The following is a 22,401-nucleotide window of genomic DNA, read 5'->3' as shown; positions in this document are numbered from 1 at the left end:
TTTGTTGAAGATTGTATCTATGGAACTTGAGTTGAGTGAGAGTTGCTGTCTGATGTGAATTAGTGGCAAACTCCTTGAAGAGAATAAATAGAAAGCGGGACATAACACCAGCGCTTCATCGAGGGCTCACTGATGATGTTACCTAGAATGGTGACGAAACGTCTGAAAACTAACCTTCCAGCTCAGCAAGCAAACTCACATCCAGAATTCTGTTCATGTTACACAAATAATCAAAACTGTTAATATTTCACCGAGACTTCTACAGATGAAGAGTAAATATTGGCACTATAACTGAAATATTTTGTTACTGACCTGCCTACACGTGGTTGCACTAAACCATGGGATTTTATGTAGACACAGTCTCCCACTTTAAGCCACAAATCATTATAATGAAGCTGCTCATAATACTGACAGGCTGGTTCTCCATTTGAAATTTCCACTGGCACATCCTCTCGTTCCTGGACAAACAGATGGAGTAATATTATCTACAAATAGGCTACTAACAACAAATTATCACTGAGAATTGAGCCTCTGACAATTACGTTCTGAAAAAATACATAAATAACAATTTAAGAAATCACTATTTTGACAACCATGTGCAAGCAGCAGTGATACTCAGGCTTCAATCAAGTTTCCTTTGCACAATACATAACACTAACATGTTGCATAAATAAGTCAAGATGTAATTTTACTAATTACATGTGTATCATTTACAATTTGAAGTCATAGTGTCCATACAGTGAATTTCAGTATGAGCACAGTATCACGAAGATGATTTCACAAAGGTAATGAAAGTAACAAGCATTGTAAATAAAGTAAAAGATAATTAAAATAAATCCAAAGCAGATAATGGGTTGAAGTTTCTTCGAACAAAAATCAGGAGAATAACATATTTTCTCCTAACAAGCCACATTCCAGAAATTATGTATTCAAACTTATGTGTTCCTACAATTTTCACAGAATCACAGAAATGAATAAAAGGTAAAAGGCTCTGTCCAGCTTTCTGAAAGAGTGATTCATTTAGTTGCTCCTCTGCTTTTTTCCTGCACATTGTTCCTTTCTAGATGATGATCTATTTTACACTCAAATACATTGACTGAAACTGAATTCCACCTCTCTTAGGCAATGCATTCTAGAGACTAGCTACTTGAATGAATATGTTTTCCCCCATGTTGCAATTGTTTCTTTTGCAAATTATCTTAAATCAATATTCTCATGCTTCCCCTATGTTGCAGTTGTTTCTTTTGCATTTCATTTAGTTTAGATTAGATTAGATTAGATTCCCTACAGTGTGGAAACAGGACCTTCGGCTCAACAAGTCCACACCGCCCCTTGCAGTATCCCACCCAGACCCATCCCCCTATAACCCACATACCCCTGAACACGATGGGCAATTTAGCATGGCTGATCCACCTAGCCTGAACATCCGTTGGACTGTGGGAGGAAACCAGAGCACCTGGAGGAAACTCACGCATACACGGGGAGAATGTGCAAACTCTGCACAGACAGTTGCCCGCGGCTGGAATCGAACCAGGTCCCTGGCACTGTGAGGCTGCAGTGCTAGTCACTGAGCCACAGTGCCGCCCCTGAATCATTGTAATTTTTCCCCACAAACCCGTACAGATCTGGAGAACAAAATATTTGGCCTTAAATCAACAAAAATAATAATTAGAAAAACTTTAATATCAATGATCTGTTTGTTGAGAGCGTAATATTCAGTTAAACTCTGAATTGCTGCATATTTATCAAATGCAATTTACAGCAATATGACCTTGATGGGCACAGTCAAGAAAACAGATATATCAGTGTCTTGTGTTACAAGATGAGGAGGATATTGGACACTAATAACATCAAAATGTTTTAGTGAGTTTTCAATGGCTTTCAAGATACACTAATTGATTTTGGCTTCACCTGTGAAGTATCAGTCTTAAAATGACCATACTGCGCTCAGAGGATCACATGTAAAATCAATTACACCATTTCTGAATTTTTAACACATTGAATAACATGGGTTAATACAATATGGGGGAAAGGAAAATATCTGCAAACATATTTCATGAATTATTAAATTGCATAACATGACAACAGATGCATATGAGTCTCTCAGAGCTCCCAAGGAATCAGTAAACTTAGTTCCCATACTGCCTACGTACAAAGAGATTTAGAGAGATCCCAATGCCATTAGGGAGGAAGTTACAGGATTTTGACACAACAACCTGAAGGAATGGCATGCACTTCCAAGTCAGGATAGTGAATGGCTTGGGTGTAAATGTGCAAGAACTGGTGTTTCCATATATTTTCTGCCCTGTCTTTCCAGATGGTAGTGATTGTGGGCTTGGACAGTGCTGTCGAAACCGCCTTCGTGAATTTCTGCAATTCATATTGTAGAATTTATACACTGCTTCTACTCAGTATCAGTGGTGAAGTGAATGTTTGTGAATGTGGTGGCAAACAAGCTGTTGCTTTGGCCTGGGTGGTGTCAAACTTTGTGAATGTTGATAGAGCTACATTCATCCAGCTAAGTGGGAAGTGTTCCGTCACACTCCTGACATATGCCTTGTAGATGATGGGCGGGCTATGGGAATCAGATGGTGAGTTATTCACTGCAGGATTCCCAAAAGGGTATCCGAAAAGACATTAAGGTGGACAAGTCCCCCGGTCCGGATGGGCTCTATCCCAGGTTACTGAGGGAAGCGAGAGAGGAAATAGCCGGGGCCTTAACAGATATCTTTGCAGCATCCTTAGACATGGGTGAGGTCCCAGAGGAATGGAGACTTGCTAATGTTGTCCCCTTGTTTAAGAAGGGCAGCAAGGATAATCCAGGTAATTATCGACCGGTGAGCCTGATGTCAGTGGTAGGGAAGCTACTGAGGGATAGGATCTATTGCATTTGGAAGAAAATGGGCTTATCAGTGATAGGCAACATGGTTTTGTACAGGGAAGGTCATGTCTTACCAACTTAATAGAATTCTTTGAGGACGTGACAAAGTTGATTGATGTGGGAAAGGCTGTAGATGTCATATATATGGACTTCAGTAAAGCGTTTGATAAGGTTCCCCATGGCAGGCTGATGGAGAAAGTGAAGTCACATGGGGTCCAAGGTGTGCTAGCTAAATGGATAAAAAACTGACTAGGCAACAGGAGACAGAGTGTAGTAGTAGAAGGGAGTTTCTCAAATTAGACACCTGTGACCAGTGGTGTTCTACAGGGATCTGTGCTGGGACCACTGTTGTTTGTGATATATGTAAATGATTTGGAGGAAGGTGTAGGTGGTCTGATCAGCAAGTTTGCAGATCACACTAAGATTGGTGGAGTAGCAGATAGTGAAGGGGACTGTCAGAGATTACAACAGAATATAGATAGACTGGAGAGTTGGGCAGATAAATGGCAGATGGAGTTCAATCCGGGAAAATGCGAGGTGATGCATTTTGGAAGATCAAATTCAAGGGTGAACTATACAGTAAATGTATAGGTAAATACAGTAAAAGTCCTAGGGAAAACTGATGAACAGAGAGATCTGGGTGTTCAGGTCCATTGTTCCCTGAAGGTGACAACGCAGGTCAATAGGGTGGTCAAGAAGGCATATGGCATGCTTTCCTTCATTGGATGAGGTATTGAGTACAAGAGTTGGCAGGTCATATTGCAGTTGTATAGGACTTCGGTTCGGCCAGATTTGGAGTACTGTGTACAGTTCTGGTCGCCACATTACCAAAAGGATGTGGATGCTTTGGAGAGGGTGCAGAGGAGGTTCACCAGGATGTTGCCTGGTATGGAGGGTGCTAGCTATGAAGAGAGGTTAAGTAGATTAGGATTATTTTCATTAGAAAGACGGAGATTGAGGGGGAACCTGATTGAGGTCTACAAAATCATGAGGGGTATAGACAGGGAGGATAGCAAAAAGCTTTTTCCCCCAGAGTGGGGGACTCAATTACTTGGGGCCATGAGTTCAAAGTGAGAGGAGGAAAGTTTAAGGGAGATATGCGTGGAAAGTTCTTTACACAGAGGATGGCGGGTGCCTGGAACGCGTTGCCAGCGGAGGTGGTAGACACAGACACGTTAGCGTCTTTTAAGATATATTTGGATAGGTACGTGGATGGGCAAGGAGCAAATGGACACAGACCCTTAGAAAATAGATGACAGGTTAGACAGAGGATCTTGATCGGCACAGGCTTGGAGGGCCGAAGGGCCTGTTCCTGTGCTGTAATTTTCTTTGTTTTTTGATTCATGGCTTCTGATCTGCTCTGTAGCTTAACATCTATATGGTTAGTATGGTTCAATTTTGGGGAAATCATCAGCAATATTACCACTGAATGTCCAGGGCAATGGTTAGACACTCTGTTGGAGATGGTCACTGCATGGTTATTTGCTACTTGTCTGCCAAATTCTAGATATTGTCTACGTTTTGCTGCATGTGGACATGGGCTACTTCAGTATGAGGAGTTGTGAATGGTGCTGAACATTGTACAATCATCAATAAACAGGTCCACTTCTGATCTTATGATGAAGGGAAAGTCATTGATGAAGCAGCTAAGATGGGTGGGCTGGGGACATTACCCTGATAAAGTGGGGCTCTTTTCATACAGTGATAGTATCCCTACCTCTGGGTCAGGAGCCCTGAGCTCAATCCCACCCGCTCCAGTGGTATGTAGTAATGTCGCTGAACAGGCTGATTGGAAGATAACTACCCTGAGAAATTCCGACTGAGCTGTTCAGGAACTGAGATGATTGAACCAACCATAATCACAACCATCTTTCTTTGTGCCAGGTAATACTCCAACCAGCAGAGGATTTTTGACTCCTGATTTCCATTAACTCTAGTAGGGCTCCTTAATGCCACAGTGAGTTGAATATGATGTTGATGTCAATTGTGCCATTGATGCCAACTGCAGCCACTCTCACCTCAACTTTTGAATTCAGCTCTTTTGTAGAGCTGATCTCTTATTTTTGTCTGTCCATGAGGTCATCCAAAAATCTGCTGGCCTGTGTCTTGCCCCAAAACCTATTCCCCTTTAACCCATGAGCTGTCTGGACTACATTGTTTTATGGACAAACAAAGTCTTGATTTTTAAATTCTCATCCTGTTTTTAATTCCCTCTGTGCCCTCAATTTGTTTATCTCTCTTTATCTAACAGAGTGGACATGCCAACCTGAAAGAGTCATGAAACCTCAAGTGGAAGAATACTAAACTTGCAACATGTAATTAACCAAAAAATGGTGGATATGATCAAAAGCTAGCAAACGGTGACTGGATATGAAGTTTAAAATTAGACTAACGATAGAAATGCAGAACAAGACAAGAACATTTCATTTTAGGAAGGCAGGCATAAATGATATGAGTAAGAAACTAGACTTAATATTCTAACAAGCATAGTTGATTGGGACAGGCACTAAGACATATTGCCATATATTTAGACTGCAAAACAAAAATATTCCATTGGGTATAAAGCACAGTGTTGGAACAGGGATATAAATATGAATAACAATACGATGTCACAAGATGCTTTACTGAAGTCACCAAATTTGGTCAAAAGGTGGGAGCTGTCATTTACTGTAGAAAAATGCAGTCATAAACTTGGGTTCAAAAATAGAAATACAACATAAAAACAAACACCATTTTAGAAGTTCCAAAATATCCATTGAACAATATCTGCAAAAGAGCTGAGGTGAGAACAACTACAATTGACATCAATGCCACAACTGACAGTTCCATTAGAAGATATTGACAGACATGACATGTAATGTGGGATGGGAAGTCTGCAACTTTTAAAATCACAATGATGGATCTTGATCGCACAAGGAATCAAGGGCTATGGGGAGAGCGCAGGGAAGTGGAGTTGAAATGCCCATCAGCCATGATTTAAATGGCGGAGTGGACTTGATGGGCCAAATGGCCTTACTCCCACTCCTATGTCTTATGGTCTTATGGATGAAAATGATCTTCCCTAAGTCTGGGCTTGTTGAATAAGGGGTACAGAAATATGCTTTGGATTGGGGCATGGGTGACTATGGATGCCTGGAATTTGCTTTCTTGTCTTGGGACTGTGAAGAGTTTTCCCAGAAATATCACCTTTAATGTAATAAGCATTACGAAGTAGTTCCCAGAGACATTATAAAGTGTAACAGCTACACACGCACGGAGATGTTAGATTGGAAAAAGATTTGTCATTTTTAGTGGAAAACATCTTTTCTTTTAAATACAAATACAAACAGGCAGGATTACTAGAAATCTCCATTGACAAGCTTCTGAAAAAGACTGTGCAATGGAACATGAAGTGAACAGTGAAAGCCGTTCTTTTTCTGTTGCTAATGACCTCTTGGCTAATAACCTAATAATGAGGGGTTGGTTGCACAGCTAAGATATAACTTTTCTGCACAGAGGGTGGGGAATGTGAAAGTAATAAGATAGAGGATGTTAAGAGTTTTAAAAGTGATGTGCAAAGTTATGCCAGACAGCACTGCTGATAGGCATGACATGTAAAATGGAATACTTTTAGAACCACAATGATGGATGAAAATATGTTTGGCTTTGGGCTTACTGGTTAAGGGTGCTGAAATATGTTTAAGGCTGGGTGACTATGGATGTCTGAAACTTGCTTTATTGTCCTGGGATAGTGTAGGGTTTTCCCAAATATCTCCAAAGATTGAGTCTTTGTCTCATCAAGATAATGTCAGTTGAGGAGAAATGTTGGCCAACATATGGGAGAAAGATAATAAAATGTGAGGCTGGATGAACCAGCAGGCCCAGCAGCATCTCAGGGGCACAAAAGCGGACGTTTCGGGCCTAGACCCTTCATCAGAGAGGGGGATGGGGTGAGGGTTCTGGAATAAATAGGGAGAGAGGGGGAGGCGGACCGAAGATGGAGAGAAAAGACCATCTTCGGTCTGCATCCCCCTCTCTCCCTATTTATTCCAGAACCCTCACCCCATCCCCCTCTCTGATGAAGGGTCTAGGCCTGAAACGTCAGCTTTTGTGCTCTTGAGATGCTGCTTGGCCTGCTGTGTTCATCCAGCTTCACACTTTATTATCATAGACTTTGTGCAGTTGGCTGGATGGCTGGTTTGCAATGCAGAGTGAAGCCAGCCGTGTGAGTTGAATTCCCGCACAGGCTGAGACTAACATGAAGGACTCTCCTTCTCAGTCACTCCCCTCATCCAAGGCGTGGTGACCATCAGTTATCTCTCTATAATGGTTTGGTAAGATTATGGCAACTTTACGTTTACACCTTAATCAAACCGATACTTGGCAATATGGTAAAGAAACAGAAGATGCTGGAAAAGCTCTGCAGGCCTAGCAACATCTGTGGAGAAACAGTTAACTGTTAAGAGTTCATTTGCTGCTAAACTTGCTGAGTTTCTCCAGCATCTTCTGTTTTTATTTCAGATTTCTAGCAAAGTACTTTGCTTTTACTTGGCACATGATGTTGTGTAATCAAATGGAAAAGTCATCAATTATCAGCTGGATTCTTTTTACATTGTCCTTATTTACATTTTCCTATGATTATGTACTGCAGTTGGTGTAGATGTCAATTTATATGAAGCTATTTCAAAGAAGTGGAATTATGCCTCATGGATTTAATACCAATGACAGTCAAATAACTACTATAGATTTCTTAGATACACTACATCTTTAATAGTGCTACAAACTTTCTCTATTAATGAGAACAACACAAGTCATATGAAAAATGTTTCTGCCAGAATTGCCACTTGTGGTGGACAATAAAATCCAAACATACACATTCTACCTATATGATAGGAAAACCAATATTTCCATTTGTTCATAGCAAGTAATCTGCCCGCTGAACTCTTATGTAACAGATGTTTGTACCTTATCAATAATGCTGTTATTCTCGTCACCTTTGCTTTCTTCAGCCATTGGCTCAGCAGACTCTTTGTTTTCTGTTTTGTCTGCATTAGCAAATACAGAAGCAACACGAACAACAGGCAATGGAGTGTTTCTTGGAACAAATTTCACTGCACTTAGAGGCATGGTCCATAACTTAATCTTCTTGAAAGATTTAGTCTTTGCGGAATATCGAGATTCACAGACAAAAACATCTTCATCTCTGAAACCTTCAGGTCGTATTTTAAAGTATTCCTGCATTTGTTGTTAGGCAGAGGAAGGAAAAGTTAAAACCCGTTATATCCATGTAAAGATGGTTTTACTTTCAACAGTGAAATTGTTCAGGTCATATAAAAATGCTTAAAATAATCTGTAAATTAATGAGAAGCTACTTTATTCATTCGTGAAGATTGATAAGATCAGGTGAAATACTTGGTGGTAAAAATTCACCTCGGGTGGTGATGCAGAACCCATGACATCAATATTTTAATCAACGTGCTCAAAGATGTTATTTCACATTACAGCTAGTGATACTTGAACCAAGGATGCCCCAGCTCAGTCATGAACATAACCACTGTGCCACAAGGGCCTTTAAAATCAACGGTGTCATATCAACCCTGTTATAACAACACTTGGTGTCTAGTTCCAATTATTTCAACAGAACCAAATCAAGTGCTGATTCAAACATACAACCAGCCACTGCCTGGGTTGAATTTCTATCCTGCAAAGACCGAGTTTAAATCATTTGTAATGAACTCATGTTTTCCTAAAAATGAGAACATGAAATAATTTCAAACGAGGACAGAAAAAGAACACAATCAGTTGTCTAAATGCATGAACCTTCCTCCAATAAAGACAAAGAAGTCAAATACAGCAGGAAGTTCCAAGATACTAGGCAAAACCTCTGGCAAATTAAGTAATTTGAACTGACAGTAATAGCTTAATGACCAAAGATTTAAAATCTCCAATGTAGGGAAGAAAAAACTGGAATTCATATTCTGCTTGTTCTGGCTCCTAGCCCAAGTCCAGCTTTCAAGGCAGTAAGCAGTTACAGACCGAGACAGACAATCTTACTCATTCCCATTACGAGAAGATAGTTAATTTTCTAAACACTTTCTTATTAATGCATTACTGAAGTAACTGAAAGCCTTGTGTGGAGAATCAATTATTTAAATAGTGTCCTATCATTCTATGATATTGGGATATAAAATATATTTTATTGCAACTTGGCCCAAACTCTAACCACAGTTTTTTGTTCAGTTTTCAGTAAATGGTGTAATTGAGTAATTAGATAACGTATACTTACCTTTACAAACATTACAACACATTTTCCTAGAATTTTGCTAACCAGAACTTTATTATAGTAGTCACTTTTGAAAACTTCCTTTTCTAGGAATTTTCGTGTAGCCAAGTGGAAAGTTTCATTTGGCCGATAAAACCAGCAACCATACAGCCATTTCTCACCTACAAAATATAATGTGCACAACACAATTGAGTCGCCGACTGAAGAATTTAGATAAATGTGAATAGTGATGTGGAGGATTGATTTTAGTAGCAATTTTCCAGCTAAAGGTACAACATAAAATCTCTTTGTGGTTATGTGCACAACAATAATGTGTTGTACAAGACCATGTTAGTTTCCTGCTCAGAAGTGAAGAATGAATGTTCCACTATTGATTGTGTCATAGTTATACAAACAGAAAATCAAGTTGGATGGTGCAGCAGTTAGGTGATATTGCACTGTGACCAACATTAGCCTACTAAAGGAATAGCTTTTCATTTCTGAATGCAATTCAACCTCCATCACATAAATGAACTGATTATCCAAGAGATTACTCGGACACAGGCTTTTTGAAGAGCCTTACCCAATACAAAGGCCATTGTGGTCATTTAACTTGTGGAGTGAATTTTGTTAGTTTTTAAGTTTATCACATTAACACTTGGCCAAAGCAGTTCTTTCAGATTTTATTAAAGTAGATGTTTTAATACAGTCATATTGCAGAGAAACAGGAGCTTCCGCCCAACTCATCTATTCTGACCAGGTTTCCTACACTAAACTAGTTCCACTTGGGTGCATTTCAAGCATATCCCTCTAAACCTTTCCTATTTGTGTACCTGTCAAAATGTCTTGTAATTGTACTCACCTCCACCACTTCACACACAGCTAGTTCTTTATACGCACCACCTCAGGTCACCCTCAGCCACCTACACTCCAGGGAAATAAGTCCCAGACTATCCAGTCTCTCCTTACAACTAAAACATTCCAGTCTCAGTAACATCCTCCTTAATTTTTTTTTGCACCTTTTCCAGTTTAATAACATCCTTCCTATAGCAGGGCTAATAGAATTGTAAGCAGTACTTCAAATGTGGCCTTACCAATATCTTGTACATCTGTAAAGTGACATCCCAACACCTATACTCAGTGATTCATGAAGGCAAGCATGCCAAATGCCTTCTTCACCACCCTGTTTACCAATGACGCTACTTTCAAGGCACAATGTACTATCACCTCCCTGCCGAGATCTCTCTGACAACATTCCCCATGACCTTACCATTAATTATGTAAGTCCTGCCCTAGTCTTACTAAAATGCAACACCTCGCATTTATCTGAATTAAACTCCATCTGCCATTCCTTGGACCACTGGCCCTGTTGAACAAGATAATGTTGTATTCTTAGGTAACCTCCTTCGTAGTACACAATATCACCAATTCTGGTGTCATCAGCGAAATTATTAACCATGCCTCCCATATTCACAGCCACATCATTTATTTAAATGATAAACACTAGTGGATCTAAATCATGTATTTTATTCATTCTTGTACACATTAAAGTGAATTATAACACAACACATTTTAGGCATTTGAGTGACATCCTAAACAATCCCAGGTCAGGTACAGGCAACTAAATATTAAGTAAGGCTTTCTGTACTTTACAAACCTCAGAAGCGTACTACCCATTATATCAACATCCAGTTCTTGTGATATTGTTATATTTATTCTGCTTTCGGAAAACCTCTCAGCTAGTGCTCCTGTACTGGGTAATTCCTTAAGAATAGCTGACAAATTTGGTCCTTTAATTGATCAGGTGCTGTCTGATCTGATTAGATGAGGCAGATAGTCTCTGTTAAGGCATGGACTTCAAAGATGTCTTTACGACAAACCAGTACTCCCAAACGATTCTACTGCTGAATTCCGCATGTACAATTCTGATATCACTGATAAACTTCAACGAGTACAGTACCAATCTCTTTAGCTTTTACTCATAAGACAATCCCTCCTTATCAGGGATCATTATAGTGAGCCATCTGTGAACTGCCACCAATGAAATATCTTTCCTTAAATAAGGGGACCGAAACTGCTCCCAGTACTCCAGATGTGGTCTCACTAGCACCTAATATAGTTGCTGCATGACTTCCCTACTCTTATATTCCAACCCTCTTGAAATAAGGGAGTTGAGATGCCCATCAGCCATGATTTAAACGGCAGAGTGGACTTGATGGGCCAAATGGCCTTACTTCCACTCCTATGTCTTATGGTCTTATGATCAAGAATCATCAGGAAATAACATACAGGTTTTTCACTTAGATGTCAGTCACTTGTAGCAAGACACAGAGAAGCAGACACTTTCATTATTTCTAAGAAAGCTGAATTAAATTTTAATTATTTTCATATTTACATTTAGGCCTCAGAAAAAAATTTCAGTGTGAATGCATTACCAGTGTCATCTTCCCACAGTCGTTCAATGCAGACAATGTGAGGGAGGAGGTTTGGTTCAGCTGGTTCAACGTACACATAATCGCCAACATGGTACATGTTATCTTTAAAGCTGCAGTCTTGGCTATAAGTACGCTGGATCCCATATGTACCATGGCTTCCTGAGTGATCATCATTCATATTTTTCTCAGACTCTGTGTATTAGATTACTAAATTAGTTTTGTGATTAAAATGTGTTCAAAAAGTACAAAAGTGCAAAGACCAGATCTTCTACAGCTTTCTATAAATACAAATTCTTTACATTTCAAAAGAAGACAGTTCCCCTAATTGCAACATTCTAGGCTGAGTTACAATTTAGGCCATTTTTTAAGTTGCTTGAATGTGAGCAATTGAATGACGCAGACAATAAATTGTAAAGATTCAATCCTTGATCTTAGCTGAAATAGCTGATCTTAAGTGATCAGGTAAAAGAAGCATCTGAAAGGACAGGATTGGAATCTCGTGGGACACTTGAGGTTTGCTGACACCCAGTTAAGGGTCACATATGAGAAGGGCCATTTGGGCAAGTTACTGGAAGGCAATTTACAGCAACTGAGACACACTCCAGCAAGAGAGTTAGGGAAATATGAAATCCAAAACAAAAAGGAACACTTGTAATTAGCTGATCCAAAATGATTCTGCTCCCTACAATATTACAGAAAAGGAAAAGAAAGTTACCAAAATATGTGAATATTTTTCAATGGAGTACTGGCAATTGTAGTTGGAACAGTATGTGTGTGATTTTGAAATGAATATACCTCTGCAGCTCTTTTCCATATTTCCTTGTAAGAGGTATTTTAATGTACAAATAAATGCATTGTACCATAATGGAAACAGATAATAGGTCAAAGGACGCAATGTCATTTTTGTATATTGATGACATTTACAAATAGTTTGCTATTGCTTAGCTGCTTATAGAAAGGATTTGTATCATGTATCTTTAAAAAAATGTTCTTGACAATATTAATCTAATTCCTGAAAGGCAGTTTACTTTGCTGTAAGATTAGTCAGCAATATTATCATTTTAAATATTAATTTCTTATACAAGTTCAGTGCTTCAAGATGGCACCAGAGTGTGGCAACACTTTGTGTATAACATCCAATAAAACACTTCTCACTGTATTTTTATATTTGAGACAATAAAACTCAATCTAAAATATGAATAAATAGTACCTGATAATTCCTTTTTTTCCTCTTCTCTCTTCTGTTTATCCTCCTCTATCTCTTTTGGCAATTTTTCCTTTTTTTCTTTCTCCAAGTCATGTTGCAAATGTTTCATAGTATAGCTCAGAGCTGGTGAAAGTAGAATCTCTCCATTTTTGCAGAGCTCATCACGAATCTTAATGAAAAAATGCTGAAGTTCCACTGCATCTTCATATATTTCAGAATCAGTTCTAAGTAGGCCACAAAATACTTGTTAGTATCATACATGCTACACAATCTAGTGCATTGTCCTCCACTTTCCACTACTATTTTCTATGTTTCTACTTTTCATTTTTCAGCAAATGGTGACGTGATGTGTAATCAGTCCAAGGTGTGTTTTGCCTTACTGTAAATCACTCACTCATGCATGGGCCCAAACAGTATCAATACATTATTCAGCTGTGTATTTGGAGAATGGGAGGCAACAAAGGCCAAGGCTGAATCTTTTCTTATTGAATATCCACAACACATATATGGATCGCTGTATAGTAAGTAGGAGTGGGAACACTGACATTATTCCTTTCTAAGACAGCAAGCAAGAATTAAGTCATCATTTGCTATTAGTCTGTCCAAAACTGGGTCAACAGTATCACCAAGAATTGAAACTGGGACCTCTCTGATCCACATGGCTGAGTATCACATTGCACAATGCATTTAACTACTAACTTTGGAAAGTCCGGAAGTAATTTTTGGCAGCGGGTGGAATACAGGTCATCACACATTTTTCTAATTCTCACGTGTAGCAATTGGGCAGATTAACAAATATATTTACTTTTCTATTTTAATTCATGTTAAACTAACAATGCTGTAGCTTTCTTTACTGCTGGACTTCAAAGGTAAAATGACTCAAGGATTTCTGAACCCAGTTTCTTGTATAACACAGTCAACAATATAATTTTTTGTGAGAATTGGCAATTCAAAAACAATTGTTGATTGAAATTTGAGTGATAGTGCTATGGCTATATTTAATGAGTAGATGACAGGACCATTTATTTTGTACTAATTGATTTTACAACTGATTTGTGTTTTAGGTCACTTCAACCGGTATTTTAGATTATTTCAGGAGTGTGTTAAAACAACAGTTAATGAAGGAACCTGTAACACCAAGTAGTGGTGTCAGGTTCTCTGGGGGACATCAGCGAGCCAGTGGGAATTCATGTTTCCTAACCAGTTGCAAGGATTATGAAATTAAATTTCACAACTTGTTATTGTGGGGTCTGAACTCGAAACTCCAGGTTGTCTGGCCAGTGCCTAAACAATATACAACTGTTCTCTGTAGATTACAGGCAGAAATCAAAGGACATCTTGTTTGTGAAATACAGCAGATTCTCTTCTGCTACATTTTAATATGGCAATGGCTGTCTTATTTAGAATCTAGATACTGAGGTTGGTTGGCTCGCCAAGCTCATTTGTTGTTCTGTAGACGTTCTATTACCGTGCTTGGTAACATCCTCAGTGCAGCCTCTGGCGAAGCATCGGCATGTTTTCCTGCCTGGGTTTTAAACTCTGGGGTCCGTGGTGATGGATTCCCTCACTTCCAAGTTTCCTCCGTAGCGGAATATATATAGGGTCGAGTTCAATGTGTTTATTAATAGCATGTTTTGTGGAGTGCCATGCTTCCAGGAATTCTCGTGCTTGTCTCTGCCTAGCCTGTCCCAGGATCTTGGTGTTGTCCCAGTTGAAGTCATTGTTCTCCTTGTCCATGTGGATTGAGTTGAGTGAGTATTGGTCATGTCTTTTTGTAGCCACTTGGTGTTCATGTACTCTTGTTGTTAGTTTCCTTCCTGTTTGTCCGATGTAGTGTTTCTCACAGTCTCTGCAGGGGATCTTGTAGATTACATAGGTCCTGTCCATGGCCGGGAATGGGTCTTTAGTTCGGGTGAGCACTTGTCATAGGGTTGATGTGGACTTGTGTGCCGCACTGATGCCCAGTGGTCGCAGAAGTCTTGTGGTGATTCCACTAAGGAGGAAACCTGGAGGTGAGGCAATCCATCGCAATAGACCCCAGAGTTTAAAAACCAGATGGGAAAACACACCGACGCTTCATCAGAGGCTGCATGGAGGATGTTACCAAGCACGGTAACGAAGTGTATGCGGAACAAGAAACTAGTTTGGCGATCCAACCAGCCTCAACCCCCACAACCCAAGCTACAGATCTACTCCAAAACCTTAGCGAATCCAGATATACTCTGTATCCTATTGATCATAAAACAGTACAGCACAGGAACAGGCCCTTTGACTCACCACATATGTACCAAACCTGTTGCCATTCCAAACTAATCCCATCTACTTGCATTTGGTCTGTATCCCACTACTCCATGCCTGTTCATGTGTCAGTCTAAATGCCTTTTAAGCTTTGCTGAAGTATCTGCATCTACCACCTCCTGTGACATTGCATTCCAGACAATTTTCTTTTTCTTTATTCATTCACGGGATGAGGGCTTCACTGGCTGGGCAGCATTTATTGCCCATCCCTAATTGTCCCAGAAGGCAGTTAACAGTCAATCACAATGCTGTAGGTCTGGAGTCACATGTAGGTCAGTCCAGGTAAGGATGGCAGTTTCCTTCCCTCAAGGATATTAGTGAACCACATGGGTTTTATCGACAATTGACCACGGATTCATGCTCATCATTGGACTCTTAATTCCAGATATTTATGAAATTCAAATTCCACTCTGCCATTGCCTTATTTGAACCAAGGTCCCCAGAACATTATCTAGATCTCTGGATTAACAGTCCACCAACAATACCACTAGGCCATTGCCTCTCATCTGTGTCAATAATTACCACCCACTGCGTCAATAACATTCCTTGCACATCTCCCTTAAACTTTTCCCCTCTCACCTTAAACCTAGACAGTAAATGGCAGAACACTTAGCAGCATCGACATACAGATGTATTTAGGTGTACAGATCCAGAGTTCCCTGACAGTGGGAACATATGTGGACAAGATGGTCAAGGCGGCATATGGCATGCTTGCCCCTTATCAGTTGGGGCACAGAGTATAAATACCGGCAAGACACGTTCCAGTTGTATCAAAACTTTAGCCACATTTGGAATATTATGTACAGTTCTGGTTGCCACACTACTAGAAGGATTTGGAGGCTTTGGAGAGGGTATAGAGACAGTTTACCAGGAAGTTATCTGGTTTGGAGAGTATTAGCTTTGCAGAGAGATTGGACAAACTTGATTTGTTTTCATCTGAATGTCAGAGATTAGAAGCAGCTGGATAGAACTTTACAAAATTAAGCGAGACATGGACAGAACAGATAGTTAAAGTCTTTTTCCAGGGAAGAAATGTCAATTGCTATGGGTCATGGGTTTAAGGCGAAAGGGGGAAAGTTGAAAGGAGATGTGACAGGCAAGTTTGTTTACACAGAGTGTGGTAAGTGCCTGGAATCTGCTGCCAGAGGTGCTATTGAAGGCAGATACAATAGCAGTGTTTAAAAGGCACCTTGACAGATATATGAATAGGCAGGGAATAGAGGGATATGTACTGGATAGAGGCCAAAGGTTTTGTCGCTTGGAAAGGCATCATGTGTTTGCACAGTCACAGTGAGACGAACAGCCAGTTCCTATGCTTAACTGTTTTTTGTTCTAATTCCCCTAGCATTTGACAAAGATTTGAGAAAAAGACTCTGACCTTATCCAGACCTCTCAATTTCATATGCTTCTGTCAGGTTGCCCTGAGCTTTAGATGCTCTCGCAAAAACAACTCATGTTTGTCCAACCTCTCCCTATAGCTAATATGGCACTTCATTGGAGGCTGCACTGATGACGTTACCCAGCAGGGTAATGAAACCTCTGTGGAACAATGACTCAGCTCGGTGAGCCAACTAACCACAATATTGTTAATACGCTCCAATCCAGGAAACATCCTAATAAATAGATAACAAGGTGTGGAGCTGGATGAACACAGCAGGCCAAGCAGCATCTCAGGAGCGGAAAAGCTGATGTTTTGAGCCTAGACCCTTCATCAGAAAATGAATAAGCTTTGCTGCTCCAACGATGCTACTTGGCCTGCTGTGTTCATCCAGCTCCACACCTTGTTATCTCGGATTCTCCAGCATCTGCAGTTCCTATTATCTCCGATACAACATCCTAATAAACCTCTTTCACACACTCACCAAAGCATCCACAGTCTTCCTGCAGTGTGGGGACCAGATTTGCACACACAATACTCCAAATGTGGCCTAACTAAAGTCTTATACGGCTGCTACATGACTTGACAACTTTTATACTCAATGCCCTGACTGATGGAAGGTAACCATGCTCTATGCCTTCTTTATCACCTTATTTATGTGTACTGCCATTCTCAGGGAGCTTGCGGATAACAAACCAAGATACCCAAATGTGAAACCTTTCCCTGTACTAGCATTCTTCACCTTAATTAGCATAAATTGCACTTACTTTTATTGCTATTTTAGGATGGGGTTTATTAATAATGGCAAAGACAATGTAAATTAACGATATACTTAACACTCGATGTTTCTTACAACTCTATTCCACAGAGTACATTTTCTAGAAATGGAATCAAATAATGGTACACATCTATGCCATTAGAATATATTTAGAAACTAGTGCTACTGGTGGAGGGTTAATCAAAAGAAATTTAAAGTCTGCATTTTTCTATGTGCTCACCTGTTTAACCGTCTTGCTCTTTCTAATACCTCAAACATGTGCTCCTGAAAAACATCAAGTCTTCCATACCGATTAGTTTCAATATTTTTCCTAATAATATCAAAGGTCAAAGGTGGCTTGTTAGGGATACTTGGATCAGTGGCTGGAATCTCTGCTAACGAGTCACTATAACAACGTCCTTCATCATCCTGATGACTAAGAACGGAGACAAACAGGTTGTGTATCAACTCCTGTATGAGTAACTTTACATTGGGAATGTGTGCATCATCATCTCCATCCAACTCTTTTTTAGCTTCTAGAAGGACTTTGTGAAGAACAAGTGCATCTTTATAAATAAGAGATTCTGGTTCATTGTAAGTGCAAGCATTATTAAACATCAATACAAATTCATCAACCAATGAATCAACATCCTGGTACTTATTAGACATCATGTGACTTTTCACTTTCTCCATATCAATTGGTTTTTTAATTGTCAGATAATAATCCGGGAGTTCTGATCGAGTAGGTAGTCTGAGAAAGATGGCACTCAATCTTCGACCCCTGTTGTCTGTGTAGTTTTTAACAGCTTCATATAACTCATTTAATTTTTGTTGTAGTGGGGTCAAGTACTTGGATTTTTTAGGGGAAATACCACTCTTCCTGCCTGAAAACAAAAGTCAAAAAATGTTCAATGCCTACTTCATCGGGAATAACACTCTAGCTCAAAATAATTATTTGAATAATTGGCAGTCTATTTGCAGCAATTAGGCAACTACTTCACTGACCATCTACAATAGTATATATGTGGCTAGTTATGAATAATATTCGTCTTTCCTAAAGAACAGCAATTAATGATCATGTTTAATTTCTTGATTAAGGCATTACAGGGACAGTAGTGTCTGCATACCTTGCGCACTTTGCTTACATATCAATTTGGTACCTTGGTTTGCTTGAAAGCAACATACTCAGACAGAAAACAGGAAGAACATTAAATTAAATCTTAAACTGTCCCTTAGCTGGCCAGCTCAAGAAATCGTTCTATTTCTCCACTTTTCATTATGATGGTTTATATTTTCTACTAATCTGTGCTGTCAAGTAAGCAAATATGACTAATGTTGACTATGTTTCTCACTTGAGGGACATTAATGTTTTTGGCAGAAATGAATAATTTGTATTATTTAAAAGGCAAAAGAAAAATAGTACGCACCCTTTGAGGGTGGGAAAGCACAAGACACCAAACAATAAAAAGCTGTACAACAGTATATTCTCATATTCAGAAAGACTTAACTTTTGTTTTTTAGCATTAATAAACTGAGAAAGAAAGTTAACCACGGGAGCAGCTAGGTTAATTTTAAACAACTTACTTAGTTTCAACTTAGGTGAAGTGGTATCATCATCAAGTAAAGGACCTAACTCTTTCCGTTTTTCTTTCAGAATTTTCTCCAGAATGTTGGCATCATTGTATACCTATGCAATAATTCAACAGCTATTATTAACTGACTTATATTGAAATTATATTAAGACACAAAGATTCTTCAGGAATGACTACTGTTAAATGAAATATTTCATTTTCATAAGGATCATTTAAAGCACATTAGAAGTGTCAGCACAAAAACAACAAATTAATTTTCTACAATCCACATCATTCTCTCTTTATATGCATATATATACATACCAATGAACAAGAAAATTGCTACAACTATTCCCCTTAGTTTATTTTTTAACATTTCCTTCATTTTATCTAAAAACTGTTGTCTTCTTCTTGCTTGGCACTTCTTTTAAAGCTTTGAATCATATTTCTTAACCAAGGTAGGTAATCTGGGAATCTACTCTAGAGCCTTCATGCGTATTGTTCTGTAACCAATCACGAAGAGGTACATGACAAAACATGGTCTGACTTGGAGAATTTGTATCTTCTGCAGAAAATTAATGCTGAGGTCAAACTCACTCCATGACAAACCACAAATGCAAATTCTTAGTCTAGCAGCACAATGCGGAGAATGGTAGAATAACACAGCTCACTTTTAATCATGAATCAATTGTTCTACAGTTCTTTTCTTTGTGAAGATCTGTGATTATACCCTGATTAACAATACATGTTTAATCATGCATAGCATTTATTGTTTTTACTTGAACTGGTGAGGATTTGTCTTATAATTCAGAAGTTGAGATTCAGAGTATTATTGTAATTAGCATACATACCTGTGAGCCTTCTTCATTATAGTGTCTTGCGTTTCGAAACATTAATTTTAAGTCATCTATAAATGCTTCCTCACTTGAGTATTTTTCACTGCGTATGTTATGTTCGAGCATCTTCAGGTCAATCGGCTCCAGGATGACTTTATAGTAATCTGGATAGTCTTTCTTTGATGGCTTAACCAAAAATAGCTCACAGTATCTTCGTCCCGTTGTCGGATCACAGGATTCAACAATTGTATTGTACAGTACTTTCAGTCTGTGTTTTAACTGGGATTCCGTTTTCCTTCTATTCTTTTCTAGCTTCTTTATGCTGGAATTTAAAAATCTGTGTGTATACTTAATCATGAGTCTTCAAAAATAAAGCAGTAAAAACAAAAAAAAGGGAACAAAATACAAAACCAAGAAAATTCAGGGAATTTCTGTTTTCAATTCTGCACCAAAATGAAGTCATTAATTTTCATTGCAGGAGAACACAATTTCTACTTTTTGGTTTGCAACGAACTTGTTCTCTGCCTAACATTTATTATTTTCAGAATTGTAATCAAAATAATCAAATATTAAGGTCATTTTACACAGGTCAAATACATGGTGAACAAAGTTTCTAAAATTCCTTGTTAACTATAGAATAGCAGCAGTCAACAAAATAAATAGCTTTACTACCTGCTTTCAGAATCAAGAAAGATGCATGTCAAGTCTGTGACTTACTGTCCTTACTAACCTACTGTGGAGTTGCACTACACATGAAAGTATATCACGGTATCAACAGTCCAATTGAAAACAGTACAGTGGTACACGGGTGGGCAAATTACTTTTGTTAGATAATAAAATGTGAGGCTGGATGAACACAGCAGGCCAAGCAGCATCTCAGGAGCACACTTTTTTAGCCCACTTTGAAGTTACCATCATAAGTCTCCTATTTCGGGGTACTCAATGTGACTTCCATCTTGCTAGATTCCACTGTGGTCAGACAGATTGATATCCTATGGATTCTGTTGCTAGTTCTGGACTTCAAACATTTTTCTAACATGTAGCAGAAAGGACTATCACACAAGTTTTAATATAATCTGTGTGGAAAGATGACAAGACATGAGCAAGAAAGCTATTGTAAAAGAACTAACATTTTTTGCAATGGCAGATTCATACACTCTTTCATGACAACATATTCTGCAGTGTTTTTCAGGGTCCTTTAAGTTCACATGTCTTGTCAAAGGTCGTTAATGATGCCCAGCCAATGCTGGACTTGCCAACAGCCCCCAAGTCGCACAGACAAGTCAAAATAATTTTATATCCGTGTAGAGAAATCATTTATATTATCTTAAATGAGAAGTTACAGCCTTTGCTTACTGAGGTCAAATTGCAAGGTACAATGTACACATCCATTAATAGGTTTAGTGAATATAGAAATTATTCAATGGTCCAATGTATATGGCTGTGTTTCATATGCATTTTAAATGACTATTTACATCTGAGGCTGCCTTACACTACTCCCCTGATCCTACAAAAATATATATTTTCATATCTGCATAATAATGTTGTGAATAAAGTAATAACAGCTATACCTTTGGCTTCCTCCAAAGGTCGCAAGCATCATAGATGCCACTCTTCAACCAATTTGATTCACTCCAGGAAACAACTGGAAACGTTAGATACCGCAAAACCTATGGGCCCTGACAACATTCCACCATAGTACTGAAGACTTGGGCTCCAGAATTTTACACATCCCTAGCCAAGCTGTTTCAGTCCAGCTACAACAATGTCATCTACCTGACAATTTGGAATATTGCCCAGGTATGTCCTGTACATAAAGCAGGACAGATCCAAAACGGCAGTTACCACTCCATCATTGTACTTTCAAACATCAAAGTGATGGAATGTGTCATCAACAATGCAATTAAGCAACATTTGTTCAGCATGGAGGCCTGGTTTGAGTTTTGCCAGGGTCACTAAGCTCCTGACCTCAATTCAGTTTTGGTTCGGAACATGGATAAAAGAGCTGAATTCCACACAGTGACTGTCCTTGAACGTGGTGTCAAGGATCTCTAGCAAAACTGGAATCAAAAGGAATCATGGAAAAATCTCTCTGCTGGTTGGAGACATACCTCACACAAAGAAAAATGGTTGTGGTTGTTGGAGGTTATCTCAGCTCTAAGACATTTTTGCAGGAGTTCCTCTGAGTAGTGTCTTTAGCCTAACCATCTTCAGCTGCATCATTAATGACCTTTCCTCCATCATAAGGTCAGAAGTGGAAATGCTTGCCAGTGACTCTAGAACGTTCAGCACCGTTTGTGATTTCTCAGATAATACAGCAAGACCTGGACAATTTCTAAGCCTGGGTGGATAAGTGATAAGTAACATGCATGTCACACAAATGCCAGTTGATTACCTTCTCCAATAAGAGAAAATATTATTTTGACATTCAGCAGTGTTACCATTGCTGAATCTCTCACTAATAACATCCTGCAGGTTACCACCAACCAGAAAGTGAATTGTACTAGCCAAATAAATACAGTGGCACAGAGGGTGGTCAGTGGCTATGAATATTGCAGTGTGCAACTTATCTCCTACTCGTCAAAATCTGCCTACCATCTACAAGACACAAGTGAGGAGTGGGGACTACTCCCAACTTGCCTGATGAGTGCAATTCCAACACATTCGAGAAACTTGACATCATCTAGGTCAAAGTAATCTGCCTAAGTGGCAACACATCCACAAATATCCAATTTCACCACCACTGATGCTCAGTAGTAGCACAGTGTATCATCTACAAGATGCACCATAGAAATTC

The 22,401-nt window shown here is 39.0% G+C and overlaps 1 protein-coding gene across 6 annotated transcripts in view; it reads right to left on the bottom strand.

Annotated features, from left to right (window-relative positions):
- pbrm1 (polybromo 1) overlaps positions 1-22,401 on the bottom strand; it is an 82,596-nt gene that overhangs the window by 23,968 nt on the left and 36,227 nt on the right. For 4 of the 6 annotated variants that reach the window (XM_048547300.2, XM_048547304.2, XM_048547305.2 and 1 more), the window contains 8 exons: positions 19,620-19,965; positions 18,782-18,884; positions 17,439-18,081; positions 12,768-12,988; positions 11,558-11,749; positions 9,147-9,304; positions 7,826-8,095; positions 313-458 (listed from right to left, as the gene is read on the bottom strand). In XM_048547300.2, coding sequence (XP_048403257.1) covers positions 313-458; positions 7,826-8,095; positions 9,147-9,304; positions 11,558-11,749; positions 12,768-12,988; positions 17,439-18,081; positions 18,782-18,884; positions 19,620-19,965 — 2,079 coding nt within the window. The remainder of the gene's footprint in view (positions 1-312; positions 459-7,825; positions 8,096-9,146; positions 9,305-11,557; positions 11,750-12,767; positions 12,989-17,438; positions 18,082-18,781; positions 18,885-19,619; positions 19,966-22,401) is intronic. The other 2 variants (XM_048547301.2, XM_048547302.2) reach the window with 2 other exon arrangements.

This window comes from Stegostoma tigrinum, chromosome 11 (genome assembly GCF_030684315.1).
Source record: "Stegostoma tigrinum isolate sSteTig4 chromosome 11, sSteTig4.hap1, whole genome shotgun sequence".
In the NCBI taxonomy this organism is placed as follows: Eukaryota; Metazoa; Chordata; class Chondrichthyes; order Orectolobiformes; family Stegostomatidae; genus Stegostoma; species Stegostoma tigrinum.
The sequence above is the reverse complement of the archived record's forward strand: the minus strand, read 5'-3'. Positions and strand labels throughout refer to the sequence as shown.